The following is a 16,677-nucleotide window of genomic DNA, read 5'->3' as shown; positions in this document are numbered from 1 at the left end:
TTACTTTAGCAACAAAACTGTTAGAACCAAACCTTTGAACCATTTTGAATGCTGATATAATCCATGCAGTTTTAAAGTCTTGCGGTAATTGAAATCAACTTTAATTTTGATAATGCTTTACAGTAACTGCCTAATTGAGCAATCAGAGGCATTTTCAAGATACTACTGCGACTGAGAAATGCTTCAAGGACTATTTTATATAAACAGCCACAGCATTTTAAAATCCTGTGTCGTCACTGTGGATAAAATAGTGATGTTCTAAACCAAAAAAGTCCAATAAATGGCCAAAGCAACATACTGTAACTTTGCCTTAGCAGACTTGAACAGTACTTGAGATCACAGCTAATATGTTGTTAAATTGAGAAGAAAACATTTACTGAGCAAAATATCAGTCAGTTACCCTCCTTTGGTCTTTGAAAAGCTTCCAAAAACAATCCAAACCCATACAGTAATCAAAATTATTGTAGGTGCAGATGAATAATTACATAAGCATGGACACTGGACACGTGTCTTACTAGCAGGAAAGGTCTAACTCAGTGCACTGTATTAGACTGCATAGAGTCTCTGGGGTTCAAATGTTAATTTCTGCTAATCAGTGCTTTCCATTCAGGGTAGAGGCAATGTACTATGTTCTGTGGCCTGCAGGCTGCTGTGCACACCCTTCTCTCCAGGGTCATGAGCCAGTTATTCTCCTTGTCACCAGCATTAAATAAGGGAAATGGCTGAATGATGAGACGGAACATAGCTGCTAAAATAGTTGCCACCAGCAATGTCAATATCATTTATGATTCACTGGCCTCACAGTTCATGTAACCCACCTGCCTGCAGGCATTAAAAAATCTCTTTATTTGCAAATCTGACTGCTTGTATCTGTCACTTGGACTATAGTTACAGGAACAAAGCACTACAGACATTCAGTTAACGCGTACTGTGAAAATGCTATGCAATATCTGAAAAGACGACTATGCTACCAAACCACGTGGTATGATGTAATGTATAATGAAGGAGTAATGACGTAATGCATGAATGTATTCATTCATTTTAATGACTTCTTTTCTTTCATATCGCTGTTCATCAATCAAAGCAGCTCATTTCCCACCATGTGACACATGAAACAACATGTGTCCTGATTAACATCAAAACAAATGAAGAAATATATGATAGCAAAACAAAATCCTTAAAAAGTGTCCATCCATCCATCCATCCTCCCTCTTCCACCATATCCCAGCTACCATAGGGCGAGAGGCTAACACAGAAAGACAGACAACCATTCACACTCACATTCACCCCTATGAGCAATTTAGAATCACCATTTAACCTAAGCCCACTAACAGCATGTTTTTGGATGGTGGGAGGATGTCAGAGTACCCAGAGAGAACCCACGCAAAAACAGGGACAACATGCAAACTCCACACAGAAAGGCCCCGCCCAGGTGGAGTTAAATATCTCCTTTCTAAACAGTTAAACAGTATTGTGCCCCCGGAGTCGTCATGCCATCCATCCACTCAAAACAGAACAAAACTCAGAATATCATGTTCCTGTGTGTGCCAGAAATAAAGTCACAGAGAACAAACTAACACTCCGATTCTGTCTGTCAGCTTCATTCAGACACCATGATATTTAATAACTGGGGAAACTGTGAAAGCAGATGTCAGGAGATGATGAATGATTGAAAAAAAGGCCGATAATTAATACAATAAAACACAATACCTCATTTCAGTCTTAATACACGCTAATATTCATGTGAATGTGCTCAGTTACACCAGTTTAAATACAGACATGCCTTGTTGCTTCATACCAGTATGTCTCCAGCTCATCAACTCAGGCGGATTCAGCATTCAGTTCTGCCGAGTAGCCAGCTGGTGGATGTTCAGAGTCCTGCAGTTTCGGCTAAATGGGCTGAAAAACTGGACTTTAGCATAAATGTTTACCTAGCAGATGACAGGACAGTCTGTTCCCCCATGGATGCTGCCAGACGCTCTATTTAAAACAACCTATCCATGCAGGACAAGGACTGAAGAAGGAGGGTGCAGCTATGCCATATTATAAAAAGAGCATCATTTGTCTCATCTTAAAATGTCATATGTGGTGAAGAAAGACTTTTTGAGCAAATGTCAGAAAATAGTTTGTTTTGGGAATATCTTACTATCGTTGAAATATTACAACTAGATGCCAAACGCACACCGCTATTCCAGTTTCATCTTAAAATATGTGAAAGCTGTGATTCTTCACATATATATGACAACGATGGTGCAAAGCTGCAGGCAGCATGACACATGCTTATAAACCCTTGACTTCTGACTAAGGCGTGATGCACTGCTTCGAGGCCGTCGTCATCAAGATCATCTGGCATGACAAACAGAACTCTCGCTGCATGTGTATGTATGATATTACATATGTGTTATGTAATATAACACATGTGTAATTATGTTTTATATTAATGTAATTAACGTACATTAATGTAATTATTAACATGCTAATAATTGCACGTTAATAATTACATTGCACAGCATCTTGGTCAACTGAGGTTGTTTCAAATATGCTATATAAATAAACTTGGAATTGTCATGGTTTGCTAATGGGAGTGACTGATAATTCACTCCCATTGTCTTTCAGAATAATTCAGAATTGTCTTTCCAAACTTTTCCATCAAATGCATTTTTTTTTGTTATGCATTCATCTCTTGATATGTTTCATCTATCCATTTTCTGCTAATTCCTTTTCCAATTTAGGCAGTCTAACCCAGCCGTCTCAGGGTAAAAGCTCACAAACCCATACCACGTGGACACGTCAGTAGAGATACAGAACAGAACCATTCGAGCTAATGTTCATTTCTAAGGTTAGAATCACCAACCAACTTACCATGCATGTCTTTGCCCTGTTGGAGGGAGTCAGAGTACAAGGAGAGAACCCATGTGGCACATGGAGAACATGCAAACTTGACACAGAAAGGCTGAGCGGTGGATTCAGAATCGGGATATTCTTGCTGTGAGGGAACAGTGCTCACTACCGTGCCACCCTCTTTATGCTCACTTACCCCAGGAGGCAAGGAGGCTCACCCAACTGTTGTCAGGGATCGACTCGGGGGACAGTGGCAGATGGGGAGTTTGACTGGGTCAGTACACCTGAGAAACTTTGATGCAGGTTTGCTATGGTGAGCTCATGGAGGACACAAATCTCGCATGGAGCAGTAGACAAAATCTTGTTTGGATACTGATTTCTTCATATTTGTTTCTCTTATATTTCCATCCTGTCTGTCACTTGTGAAGCAGTTTGAAATGCATTCGATTATTTTTTAAAGTGCCTTAATTTTTTTAGTTGAATGTCTTTGTCCCCCATTTGCAACCTTTCAAAGAGATTATGAAAAGATGTGTTCCTATCCTGAATATGGCCTTTTTGGGAGCTTGAAGCATGGGTTTGGTGACTATCACTCCCATTGGACATCAAAAATTAAATGAAAATGTGTAACAGGGCAAAATGTGTAACAGGGCATTGGTACTAGAATAAGTCTTTGAAGTCAACCTGCCAGGCTGGACAGTGTGGATTAATGTCTTTGTCCAGGGCTTGCAGGTGTCTCCGCTAATGATCCATTCAGAGCCATGGGAGTCTTTGGTTGGTACAAATAACTGTTATTTACTGCCTCATTACAAATGAAATCTATAGCTGGAAGAGTGGAGAAAAAGAAATAAAACCACCACACAGCTGCCCACTGCAGAGTATCACCTGATGTATGTTTTTTTCTTTTAAAATAACAAACTACATCTTTTTGTAACACAGAATAATGTACATTTTATCTTCAACATGGAGGCTGGCTTTGTTTATAACATGAACCTATTGTTTTAAACAGTAGCTTTACTTTTACATTATATTATAATGTAAAATAACAGTTTATTTTTCATACCCTTGTGCACGTTTATTGGAAGCAATCATCTCAAAAGTAAGAATAAAAATCCAGTTGTTACTAGTAGTAGTGTTTTAAAATCAGGCCATATTACCTCAGATCCCTACATCTGCCACTTTACAAACCTGAAGTTATTAATGCATGACAAAGACGTCAGTCAACACAAGGCATGTCTAAAATTACTGTCATGCACATTACACAAGCAAAGACTCCTACCCCCCGCTTTTCGTTTCTGCACAAACTGTGGCTCATTATCGAAGTGTCAAGTGGCCGGTCTTGAGTCCGTCATGCCACACTCTAACCTTATCTGTCCAGATGCCGAAACTCAGTCCGTTCTCCCATCTCCAATCATCTTCCTCCCCTGACCTATGTGACTATCAGTCCCAGACTGTAAGACGAAAAGCATTCCCTCCTCAGCACACTCAGCTGGCACCAACACTGCATCCAGTAGCTTTAAGGGATAAACGTCTCTAAGTTCTTTGAAAACCTGGCCCACTTTGGGCCTTTAGCTCCTTGTGTACTCACTCTGTTAGATATACCTGTTCACTTGCTCATGAATGCAAATATCTGAGCAGCCAATTCAATGCATTTAGATGTCATCATAAATATCTTGTTGAAGTTAACTGAATTGAGCATGGCATGATTGTTGGTCGCAGTCTATGGGATTTTCCTACAAAACCATTCAATTCAATTTTATTTCTACAGCGCCAAATCACAACAACAGTCGCCTCAAGGCGCTTTATATTGTAAGGTAGACCCTACAATAATACATACAGAGAAAAAAACCCCAACAATGATATGACCCCCTATGAGCAAGCACTTTGGTGACAGTGGGAAGGAAAAACTCCCTTTTAACAGGAAGAAACCTCCGGCAGAACCAGACTCAGGGAGGGGCGGGGCCATCTGCTACGACCGGTTGGGGAGAGAGAAGGAAGACAGGATAAAAGACATGCTGTGGAAAAGAGCCAGAGATTAATAACAAGTATGATTCAGCGCAGGGTTTTGGGTATACACCTCTTGGGTTTACAGAGCATGGCCAAAAAAAGAGAAAATAGAGTATCGCCCTCAGTACCATCTCAGCACCCTTTAAATGCCAGAGTTTGCTGTACATTTTGCTTTTGCTTCCAACAGGATGTGTCCTGTCACAAAGTTCAAATAATTTCAAACAGGCTACTTTACCATGAGTAAGTTCACTGTACTTAAACAGCCAAAAAGCCAATAGATCTCAATCCATGATGTATGCGGTGGAATGGGTGATTTGTTGACAGCGACTGCAAAAACTGTTTGATACTGCGATGTCAAACTGGACCAAAATCCATGAGCAAAGTTTCCAATACCTTTTTGAACCTGCCCCACAAAGAATTAAAACAACTCTGAAGACGAAAAATGGATGAAACCTTTGAGTACCAAGGGGTCCAGTGACTGTATAATGGAAAGACTTGGTTTAGAAATAAACAGTGTCTTCTTCAGGCGCTGCTTCCACGTTTGCACTACTATTTGCAATAGTAAAACTACTATGAGCCAGCGCAGAAGGTTTACTGGGCTTTGTGTTTTTCATAATACCTGTTATAAAGGTGAGTCATGCAGTGAACAATACTGTATGTTTGCAGAAGGGTAGAAAGCGGTTTACATCACTACCAGAAGCTAGGGAAGGACAGTGACTCTGCAAAAAAAGAATAATACTCATATGGAAGTTTCCACCAACTATGACTCTAAATATTACATCATCAGATAAAAATGGATCAAGGCCACAAAACGGAAAGTCCTGCATGTTCTGCTAAACATTTTTAAAATGGACCAAAAAGCTGCTTTCTGGGTAGTCTTGGGTAAAACACTTGTTCTGGATTTTTAATTTGGAGTGTTAATTTTACTTGACTAACATTTCTAGTGAAACTGTCCGAGGGCTGGAAAATGTTGAGCTTTGGAAAAGAAGGAGTAATCGTCAAAAAAAAAAAAAAAAAAAAAGGTGGGAAGGTCATAAACGCCAAACACATAGAATATATTCGTGTGTCAAACAATGTCACTCCAAAACTCTTACTGAAAATAAGTCACACAAGAGAGCCTGCAGTTTAATATATGCTGGAAATGAAATGAATGACAAGTCTGTGTGACATTCCTGGCTTTAAAAAAACAAAACAAGCTAAAGATAAGTGCTGATAGCAAACCACAGGGTCAGTAAGGTCAAAGGTGTGTTCTGTGACGCTGCCAGTACAGCTAAATATGGAACAATGTGGAACACAGCAGCCCAACAGAGTGCATGAACAAGTTCTCCAGGTTTGATTTAATAGTACTTATTAAAGTACACAGAACCAAAGGCTGCCTGTATTGACAGAAATACTCATTGACTGATTCACTGTAATTGACCAGCAGGATCAAACGTAGTGTGTTTTTGACTTAGTAGTAATGAAGGACTGAATGGATCCAGTTTTATCCTGTATGAGACAGTTTCTAGAGAGTACTGGGATTTTCCCGAATCCATTTCCCAAGCAGTATCACATGGGAGTAAACTGTCTTCAGGCTCATTAGTTATTCTGACGTATAATAATAATAAAAAATAAACATGTTATTTCTGGATCTTGCTGTACTATCAGCTAAGAGAGTAACTAAATTAAGAGAGTTATTTTGGGCACTCAGAGCTTTTGAGTGTAAGGCCTGAAATTTGAGTTTTTGGAAATAACTCCCAATGCAGGAAAGAAACAACAGCAAAGAGAAGCTACTAATACCACACCACCTACAAAACTTGGCACATAAAAATGAACACATTTTTCAAAGTCGCAACAAACAACAACGCAAACACAGAAGATCTCTCTGTATACGCTGCAGACAGGACAGAACATGCTAACTCTACTTTTTAGTCTTTATGAGGCAGCCGGTATCTCAGGTGGACTTATGGAAAGGTTCTGACAGATTCTGCCTCAGTGGGATTCCCTCCCTCCTCCCCACCCGGCAGCAGTTTCTATATTCCTTGCCTTTGTAAGCATTTTTCTCTGCTTCCGCAGATTTTTCTTGCTGTCTGCCTCTTTGTATTAAAGGTGCCTACGCACACTTATCTGTGGCAAAGATGAGAATTCCCTTAATGGCAACGTGTTTCTCGAACATAAAGGCATTCATGCTGCGAGTGACGAATGTAACAGTTGGCACGCATCAGCACATCAGCATCACGCAGATGGCCGTAGTGAATGCTGATTATGTTTGTTGGCCTTTTCAATAAACCATGATGATGTACAGTGGGGTTTGATAAAGGTGGAGGCACACAGGAATCATGCAGACGTGCTCACAATGCTCATAAACAGAGGCAAACAGCATGCATACCGGCCAGTCAGCCATACATGGTAAAGACAATACTTTTCAGCTTTGCAGACAGCCGGCCCAGACAGGAGGAGAACTGGCGTCCAAGCTGATAGTATCAGTGAGAAAACTGTATTTTTCTTTTTGACCGGTTGAGGAGACATGCACACAAATGCACACTCACACACACACACCTTCCTCTAACTCCCCCGAGGTGAGTGCACGCTCAGCCCACTCAAGTCTCAACGCATTCTGTGGGAGTTTATGTATGGATCAAGCAGCCACGACGGAACAGAACAGCGTGGTTTACAAGTGCCAGACGCCACTCTCCACTCACCGCCTCCGAGTCTTCAAATCCATGAAGGTACAAGTTATCGTACATGGAGGAGTGAGGTTCCCAAAAATGAGCTCTTCAGTGCAAAAATAGTTCGAAACGGCTCAAGATCAACCTGTTCTGGAGAGGATGGATGATGAGGATAGGGGAGTGACAGAGAGCACCAGCAGTCTCTTCCTCCACATGAAGGTAGATGAAAAAGAACCCAGATCACAGAAGAACAACAGATTTATAAAAGAAAAGGGAAAAAAGCTGGAGTCCAGTCTTCTCCTAATGCTGAATTAGATGTTACTGCTCCCAGGTCAAACAAGTGTTGTTTCCCATTATAAGGCAAGCTTGGCTATCCCCAGAGGCTGAGCAGACCTGGCATTTCATCTGCCTTCCAAGCTGAGATTGCACGAGCCAATCCCTTCCCCAGCACTGGTTGATGACAGATGTGAGATGCAGGCTGCCGATTGGCCGATGCAGGCTCCAGTCAGCCCGGCTGGCTGTGAATAAGGAAGAGAGAAGAGAAAGAGGCGGGGGCGTCTGCAGCCTGAGAGCATCATTAACCAGCAAGCCGTGTCAATCCTGTCCTTGTATGTGAGCGTGAGGTAATCTTTCACACTAAACACCGACATTTAATTTGGCACATGCAGAACGGCAGCAAAGACAAACAGCTGAGTGATGATACTTAGAACGAGAGGCAGACTCGATCCGATCGAGCCGCTGCTCCGCTACAAGGAGCGCCCGCGTCTTTACAGCTTCATGAACACACCGGAGCCGTAAAAATCAATCTGTAAATATCTGCTACAGGGAGAGTGATGGCAGAGGAGATCAATCAAGAAAAGCTAGAGAACTTCAAATCTACAGTTTGACACCTTTCATGGACAGCATCTGTTGCTATTATAACTACTTTACATGTGAAACAACAGTGCATTTAAAAAATATAGATTCCTATTTTAACCATCCCATAATTACCGCAGGATGTTAAGCTACAAATTAGATAAAGACTTTGAATTCATTGCTGTACAAAAGGTTTTCATTTGTGCAGCTGAAAGACTGTTTATTTTCAGAGTAAACACCTCAGAAATACAAACATACATGAAAATCATTAATAAGGTAAATTACAGTATTTGTTTTGCAATTCATATTTCCCTCCTTTGGCTTTGAGCTTTAAAAGAAATTCTTGATACTATTCACAATAATAATATAAATTTCCCTGTTAAAAATACACAGACACACACACGTTACACAAACTCAGCAATGATCCTACTCAAACAAGTTTGGCACTGGGACGTTGCCATTTGTTTGGCATAGTAGAGCAACAGCACCCTCTCTTGATCCGATAATGCATCTTCATCAACATCGCCACGCTTTTTTCCTTTTCCTTTTTTTTAAGCTTGCTCCGAACAAGCTCTTCCCAAAACATCAGATTTTTTTGTGTCTATCCTGCACGTATTTTAGTGGAGGCACAGAGCCGGGTGCTACATCCTCATCATTCATTTAGATATTGCTCTGTGTCTTTATTCTGCACAGCAGCTCCCAGCAGACCCCCTCTGGCCCGTGTGGAACAGTAGATCAAAGGGAGACCTTTCAGAATAAAGGTCATTTTATTCAGGCTGAAGCTGCATGAAATATCACATATAAGGGTGCTTTTTTTTTTTTTAAAGAAAGAGAGAAATAAAGAAAGATGGGAAGCAAAACAGAAAGAGCACAAAGGGTGAAATATGCTTCTGGAGAAAAGTGGGTCCGAGCTGCCACGTAGATCTGGTGGTATAATTAGATATCACGTGTAACACGACAGCTCGAGCAACATTACCTTACTGAAAATAAACACATACGCACACAGGCTGCAAAAATGACAAGAAACTGAACTAATAATGGAACAAAGTGGATAAGAGAAGCACAAAGAGTTTGTGTTCTTACTCATATCTCGAGCTGTCACTGTCATCCATTTGAGTTCAGTTAGATCCTTTAAAAATCAGAAAACCTATCAGGGTAGAAACAGGTTGAACATGTGAGAACTCGTTTAGGCGTTTTATGTCTCCAACACACGCTGTGCCCAATCAAGAGACAAAATGTAACATCCCAGAGAAACAAAGTGCAAGAAATGTCAGACAAGCCAGAAAGGAACTTTAGTTTCTCAGCTAGAAAGGCACTCCAACTTGCTCCCACTCCTTTTGCCATTTTCTAAATTAAGCATGCAATCATTTCCAACTGATAACAAAGTACCTTTCATTTGTAATTTATGAGATTGTCTCCATCATCTACTCAGGAGGTGCTGACAAACTAGCGTGCAATACCAGCTGCGAGCGACGGCAGCGGTGGCTTGGCCCATCAAGTAATTCACAAATTAAAGGCTGTTGAGTTTAGCCATGTGACCTACATAAGGCGGATTAGCAGTGTGAAGTCTCTTCCTTATCACTTTGCAAGCTGCAAGCTGAAAGATGAGGTTAAAGAGTTGCCTCTGTTTGATGTATCGTGAGTCGGCAAGGCAAATTAAATTTCCGGGACGGCATTATAGGTTTATCAATCTCACAATGAATTCAATCAATTAACTCTGCGAGCCTTACATTCATTCATGATTCCAAGATTTATTCATGTAAAGCAACGGAACAGATTTAGAGAATGAAAACACGACGATCCAGGACGTGAATGTGAGATAAGAAATTAATTCAGGCGACGTAACAGAGGCAGTCAGGAAATTCGGCTGTGACTAAGAGGTCATTTTCTGCTGAGAACATCTATTGGTCCACCAAAATTCATCACTGTACTCTTGTTGTGTCCTCAGGACATCTCAAAATAAAAGGTCTGCTACGTGTGAAACCCCTTTTCTTCCCGTCATTTGGATGTCAGCATCAACTGAATTAACTGTAAGTAAGAGACAGCTAGAGTAGGAATTAACTTGACCTAGGCTTATTAATTCCAACACCAAGAAAAAAAGATCATCTGTGCCTTCACCTTTGAACCATGATAAACATAAATTGCTTGGTTTGGGGTTTTTAAATATATACATATATGTTTATGTCTGTGTTATCAAGACAGACTGGTTTTAATAAGCTCAGAGTTCCCCAAATGACAATTATTCTGCTTTGAATAATTTAATTCAACATTATTTATATGGTGCCAAATCACAACAAGAGTTGCCTCAAGGCACTTTATATTGTAGATTAAAAACCCCACATACAGAGAAAACAACAACGATGAGATGACTCCCTGTGAGCAAGCACTTGGCGACAGTGAAGGAAAAACTCCCTTCTAACAGGAAGAAACCTCCAGCAGAACCAGGCTCAGGGAGGGGCGGGGCCATCTGCTGCAACCGGTTGTTGGTGCTTTTTACTCATTTTTTGTTAGACAGCATAAACCCTAAATTAAATTACATACATGTACTTGCTGTTAGCAGCACTGTAAAATTATTCCCACTCATAGCACCTATCTTTAATACATATGTGTAGAGAAGTGTCTATGTTATAAGTAGTAGATTCCGGTAGAACTGAAAGACTAAAAAAAAACAACGAAGATAATGAGAGCTGTACACAATGTAAATGTGGGACCTTTGAAGGAGATGATCTTTCTTGTCATTTGCTACATATATATTGTTTCATATTAATATGAATTCAGGAATTCCTGATAAAATCCCAACCATAGTTCAGAACTGCTGAATGGCCTACCCGAGTACAGACCCAGCTAACCTCAAGAGTTCAGAACCCCTGTTTGAAGGGGGAGTTAACATTTCTTATTAAGAGGTCAATGCATTTAACAATTGCAAAGACCTCCAAAGATGCAAACCAGCAGCTAGTCTTAAAAACAAAACATAATTAGATGCATGAGGGTCAAATAGAGCCAGCCGAAGAAAGAGGTGCGATGAATACAGACAGCTGCAAAACGATTTTGAACAGACAAAAGAACCTGAAACTGTGTACAGAGACAAAAACTGAACAGAAACAGATGACAAATTAGCATAAGGAGATAGAAAATTCACATTACAAGAATTGCTACAAAAATGCTAAGTGACCAGAGAGAAGTGCAAACTGGTTGCAAACAGATGCAAATCCAAACAGACAATAAAAAAGCTGAATGTTTCGTCTTCTGTGTCTATCTGCATCTTTAAGTTGTTGCTATGGAGGAAAGGTTAAAGGCCTTTTTACAAGTCTGTCTTATAAATAATCCTTTCATGGACCTTAAAGCCTGGCTCAGGATTCGATCAGGTATCCACTCGCCAACAGCACACATAAACATCTGTGTGTAGGTGCTCTGCGTACCATCTGGGAGAATCAGTTTTTTACCATCTCGGCAGCAGATCTGTTCGGTGTCACATGCAGTGACTCAGACTCGTCATCCATATCTCCTGGAACATAATGTCCCTGTATTGTGACACAGCCGTCCATTGGAGCAAACAATTAATTTAAGTCATTTTCTCTCATTTTTCTTTGTAAGACAAGCACCAGAGGTCATTCAGAGGACGGCAGACCCCACCTCGCCTTGCCCTGATCCCTGTGGTCTCCTAGTTAAATGCACTATTTTCTGCCAATCTTTGGTTATTACACAGATGAAAAATTTTGTATTTGTGCTCCTACTGGTTTGAAGTGGGTGAAGAGCAATATTTATATTGCATTCTGGTGACAGTTGGATTGCTGTTTGCTTATGCTGCCAACACAACCTGTCATATCTTGTCAAACCACACCCACACAGTAAAATGAACATTATTCTTTCTTTTTTTCCAATCGTAATGTCATTGTAAAGTGAAATACTGCAAGGTTACGAGTGATGTAATGTTACTTCAAAGTAATTTACAGTAAATTACTGACATCTGGTATCACCATCATTTTACTGTACTGTACAACGTGATCTGTCTTTGGAACCACAAAAATTGATCAGACAGTAAATGGCTGCACTGAACTGTGACACTGCAACTTTTTTGGTCTTTCTTGGACTCTTAACATCACATAGCCACATTTGAACTGGCCTAAGATCACAATTTGCAACAGAAAAGGCTAATATTTAAAAACCAAATTTTGAAAACGATACAAAAATTGGTATTCGCATGGATCACGCCTAATCCTTTTCTCCCTCGTTGCAGAGCTGAACAAACTAACATTAATAACTCCAGAGTCCAGGGAAGATTTATAATGTTGACCATGATTCTGTAATGTCCACAAATGATCTGTAGAGGAGGAACGTTCAATAAAAACATTCGATATCTACCTCGGCTGCTGTAAAGAATGCCTTCATCTCACTTTTTTCTCCTTTCATTGAGTTTTTGCTGTAAAATAAATAAAAAAAAAACTGTTACCTTCTTGTGAAAAGAAAGGAGGCGGCGCAGTTTTCTGCTAATCAACCTTGTCAGCTTGACCCCTGTTGTTGTTGAAGGCTGTTACTATGGATACACGTGGGCATCAAAGAGAGAGAGCCCACTCCTTCTCTTCTTACCTGATGACGATCACACCGGTGATGACACAAATCACAGCGGGGGCGTTACAGAAATCTCTGAGTGTGTAATAAGTAAATGGAGTGGGCAAGAGCTCTCATTTCATTCCACTGTCCTTGTGCTTTACTTTTTGCCTCTCCTTCTTTTTGTCTACTCTTTCTTTCTTTGAGGTCTGTCTGCAAAACTGTCTTTTCCACCTTCTTCACTTCCTGTGAGTCATATTATTACTCCAGTGTCAAGCAGTAGGCATTCACTAATTAATGGATGATGTTTACACTGAACACAAACTGCATTCATTAGTGTGCTGCTCAATAAAATACAGATCTTATATTTTATTTACATTGCTAATCATCTGGTGTTATGCTCAGTTTTGTTCAAATGGAATTATGTACAAAAAGATGATTTCTGTGACTAATGAAGGGCTACACCATCATAACTGACATCTGATGATTCAGTTCCTTCTCCAACTTGATTTGGCCTGATTTACTGTATCTCCAAAGAGCACGTGTGACCAAGTTTGTTTGAGGTCAGGTTTGAAAGCATGAAAAAGGGAGAGAAAGAGTGGGGCTTTGGGACAAAGGTAGTCACAGATGAACTATTCTTGTATCTTTGTATGGCCTCTGCAGCCTTGGTTCCCTTGGTAACTTGTCAGCAGGATGTCAAAGTCCACGGTAAGCACTGTAAAGTAGTCTGGCGCAAGCACATTATGAATTAAAGAAGGGACTTAAGAAATTGAATTTTGTTTTCACTGAGATATATATAAAAGAGGCGGTGCATCCAAACAGTGTTGCCTGGCGCTGCTCCCGTGACTCGTGAAAGTTTGGTAGATGACTCAAAAGCAGGTCAGTTAGCTAAATTCCCAAGTGAGACCAAATCAAGGCCATCTATTCCCTGGACTACAGCAGAACATCTTCTAGACTGACAACATGTTATCTGCTGCCACAGTGTTTTCTCTTCACATTGGAGCCAAACCCATATGAGTCTAACCAAAAGTTATGTAATGATGGATTGAGGTCAGAAATCAACAGTGGTCCAGAGATGAGCTCTCAAAAACACTTCATTCCACCAGGGAAATCTTCAAACAGCAAGTGTTCACCACTCACTGTCAGAGCTGGGGTTTGCATCAATTATTAGTCTTAAGTGCTTCATAGTGTTGTTTATAGCTCTTTAACTCCTTTCCAAAGGACCTGGTAGGCTATTAAGACACAATTAGGATGTTTGCTAAGACCATTAATCTCTGGCTCTCTTCCACAGTGTCTTTTGTCCCGTCTCCCTCCCCTTACCCCTAAACCAGTTGCAGCAGATGGTGACCCCTGAGGTTTCTTCCTGTAAAAAGAGAGTTGTTCCTTCCTTTTTCCTAATCTGACAGTTGGGGTTTTCTCTGTATTATTGTAGGGTTTTTTCATTACAATATCAAGCACCTCAAGGCAACTGTTGTTGTGATTTGGTGCTATATGAATAAAACTGAATTGAATTGAACTGAGTTGCTGCCTAAACTAAAGACGCTTGTCATATGTGTTGTAGCCAGGTGCAGCGCTACATGGTGAAGCTTTCATCAGTATTAACCAGATCTATGCCTCGACGAAGCAGAAATGCAGTCAGGTTTATGCTTGACCTCTAAAAGTTCAAGTTCGTCATGTCCTACCTGTCTGAGGATGAAGCTGGTGGAAGTGGTGCTGCCATCGGACCTCTTCAGTCGACTGCGTCTGGAGTAAGTCCCCCTGTTAGCCTAATGAAGGCAAAACAGACCCGCGAATGAACTCTGCTCTTTTATTTTATATTTGTGATTGTATTTTTGTTGGCCCTTCCCTTTATTTATCCCCCTCTCCTCTACAGGACAAACCCAAGGGCACCTTCCTTTCAGTAACCCCGTTAAAACCAGCATCTCAGTCTCTCTGGTTAAAGTGACGTTGATGCCAACCAGCTGTCTCTTGTCTGCTGTGATGACCTGATTATAAGAAGCCGGTCTTTTAATGCTTTCTCGGACTGTCACACTAAGGTCTATGATAAGTGCAGCTTTGCGTGAACACTGCCCCGATGTACGGATTCGGTTTTTTCTGACCTATTTTCACACACAAGCAATTTGTTTAAGTGCAGCGAGGGCATACTTCACTTGAGCAGGAAATGAGGTGAAATATAGTAAATGGTTGCAGCGCTTGGCTCTTATGACACTCTTGCGCCTGGTATCATATCCCTTTGTGACAGCAGAGGGAGGAATATCACTTTCAGTGATCCCATCTTAATTTTAAATTGCAGGCATGGCCAAACTATAACTTCAGAAAATCACAACACAAAGCAAAAGTGCCTTTGCTGTGTATAACGGTCTCTAACGAGGCCACTTTGCTGAGTTCTGTATTTACACACATTCTGTAGTAGATAATGTTTTATTTGCCTGATTAATGTACTGAATGTTCAAAAATTTCCCCCCACCCGGAGTAAAATCCTTAAAGTTAGTGACGTCAGCAGTTCAAAAACACAAAGAAATGTGATTCAAGCCCGAGCCTGAACCATCCTGAGCAGGATGAATTTCTGACCACAACTATTAGGCTACATAGTCTTGGGAAAATTAATTATTTCATTGATTATTATGCTTCATAATATCTGATTCCTATCTGATTCTTTCCTGGTAATCAAATAGCAGCACTCCCATTCATTACATCTAAGTGCGCACACAGTTACATTAACAATCTGGAAATGTTGTAACATTGAAAAAATATGGGAGGGGGTAAAGTACCTCCCTTCTCTGGAAAAGTTTTTTAAACTACCTCATGCATCACGAGCTGGGCTCCGTCATAAAGTGCTTAATAATTGAGCACCTAATTTCATTCCTTTTTGAATAAATCAAATTCACGCCACGCTGCAGATCCCGTGCAGTCTCAGTTTGACTAATAACACCTCGAGGACTAGTTGAAGATAATGAATGCATCCTCACCAAGACAACGAGCAGGATGACTTTTTTTTTTCTCCAATTATTATTATTATTATTATTAGGTATGTCATCGTAGTGTGGAGTAAGGGGGCTTCATTATCCCCCCGTGCATATTTGCATATATTTTAAGATTTGTCTTCATCATTAAAACATTTGCTACAGATTCTCGCTGTTTCACGTCATGTTTTTTTTTCCTTTTCTACCTGAAACACGGGCTTCTGCATCCCCTCTGCTATCCCGTGACGGGTGTAGATGTGCCGGGACATCTCAGCCAGTTCGTCGGTCCAAGGCGGAGGCTGGCGCTCGGTGCCACTCCACTGGAAGTGCCGCTCCTCGGGCGGCGGACAGTGAACCGCCGGCTCCAGCTTTACTCCGATTCACGCCAGCAGAAGAGAAAAGACTTGGACGGCAGCTCGGACGTGTCCTCCTGCAGATCTTTACGGAGTGGACAGGGCACGTACATCAGATGTAGCCCTCCTCTTCCTCCCACACGCATCACACAGGGTTACAGGAGTGCTGCGTTCAAGGACGAAGTAGAACTTGAGAATTTCGTACACTCAGCGTGTGTCATTTGGAGGGCAGCCGTCAAAAGTCAAACTCAATTAGATAATATATTTAAAAGCATTCACACTTGTGTTTATGTCACACGTAAAAAAAAACAACAACATTTTTTATAGCCTACTTTATATATGATATTCAACTTAACTCTATCCTCCACAGCCAGTGTTGGGAAGGTTACTTTTAAAATGTATTCCATTACAGAATACAGAATACATGCCCCAAAATGTATTCTGTAACGTATTCCGTTACGTTAC

At 40.8% G+C, this 16,677-nt stretch overlaps 1 protein-coding gene across 4 annotated transcripts in view; it reads right to left on the bottom strand.

The window, feature by feature from the left end:
* cacnb4a (calcium channel, voltage-dependent, beta 4a subunit) overlaps positions 1-16,351 on the bottom strand; it is a 33,179-nt gene extending 16,828 nt beyond the window's left edge. For 2 of the 4 annotated variants that reach the window (XM_026144578.2, XM_026144579.2), the window contains exons 1-2: positions 16,066-16,351; positions 14,579-14,662 (exon numbers count right to left, since the gene is read on the bottom strand). In XM_026144578.2, the coding sequence (XP_026000363.1) occupies positions 14,579-14,662; positions 16,066-16,128 (147 nt within the window). In that variant the 5' untranslated portion in view covers positions 16,129-16,351. Of the gene's footprint in view, positions 1-7,526; positions 7,913-14,578; positions 14,663-16,065 lie in introns of those variants that run through there. The other 2 variants (XM_080290790.1, XM_026144580.2) reach the window with 2 other exon arrangements.
* Between the last annotated feature and the right edge of the window lie 326 nt (positions 16,352-16,677).

The sequence above is a fragment of the Astatotilapia calliptera genome, chromosome 16, assembly GCF_964374335.1.
Source record: "Astatotilapia calliptera chromosome 16, fAstCal68.1, whole genome shotgun sequence".
Classification (NCBI taxonomy): Eukaryota; Metazoa; Chordata; class Actinopteri; order Cichliformes; family Cichlidae; genus Astatotilapia; species Astatotilapia calliptera.
Note: the sequence above shows the minus strand (reverse complement) of the source record. Positions and strands in the feature narration are given on the sequence as shown.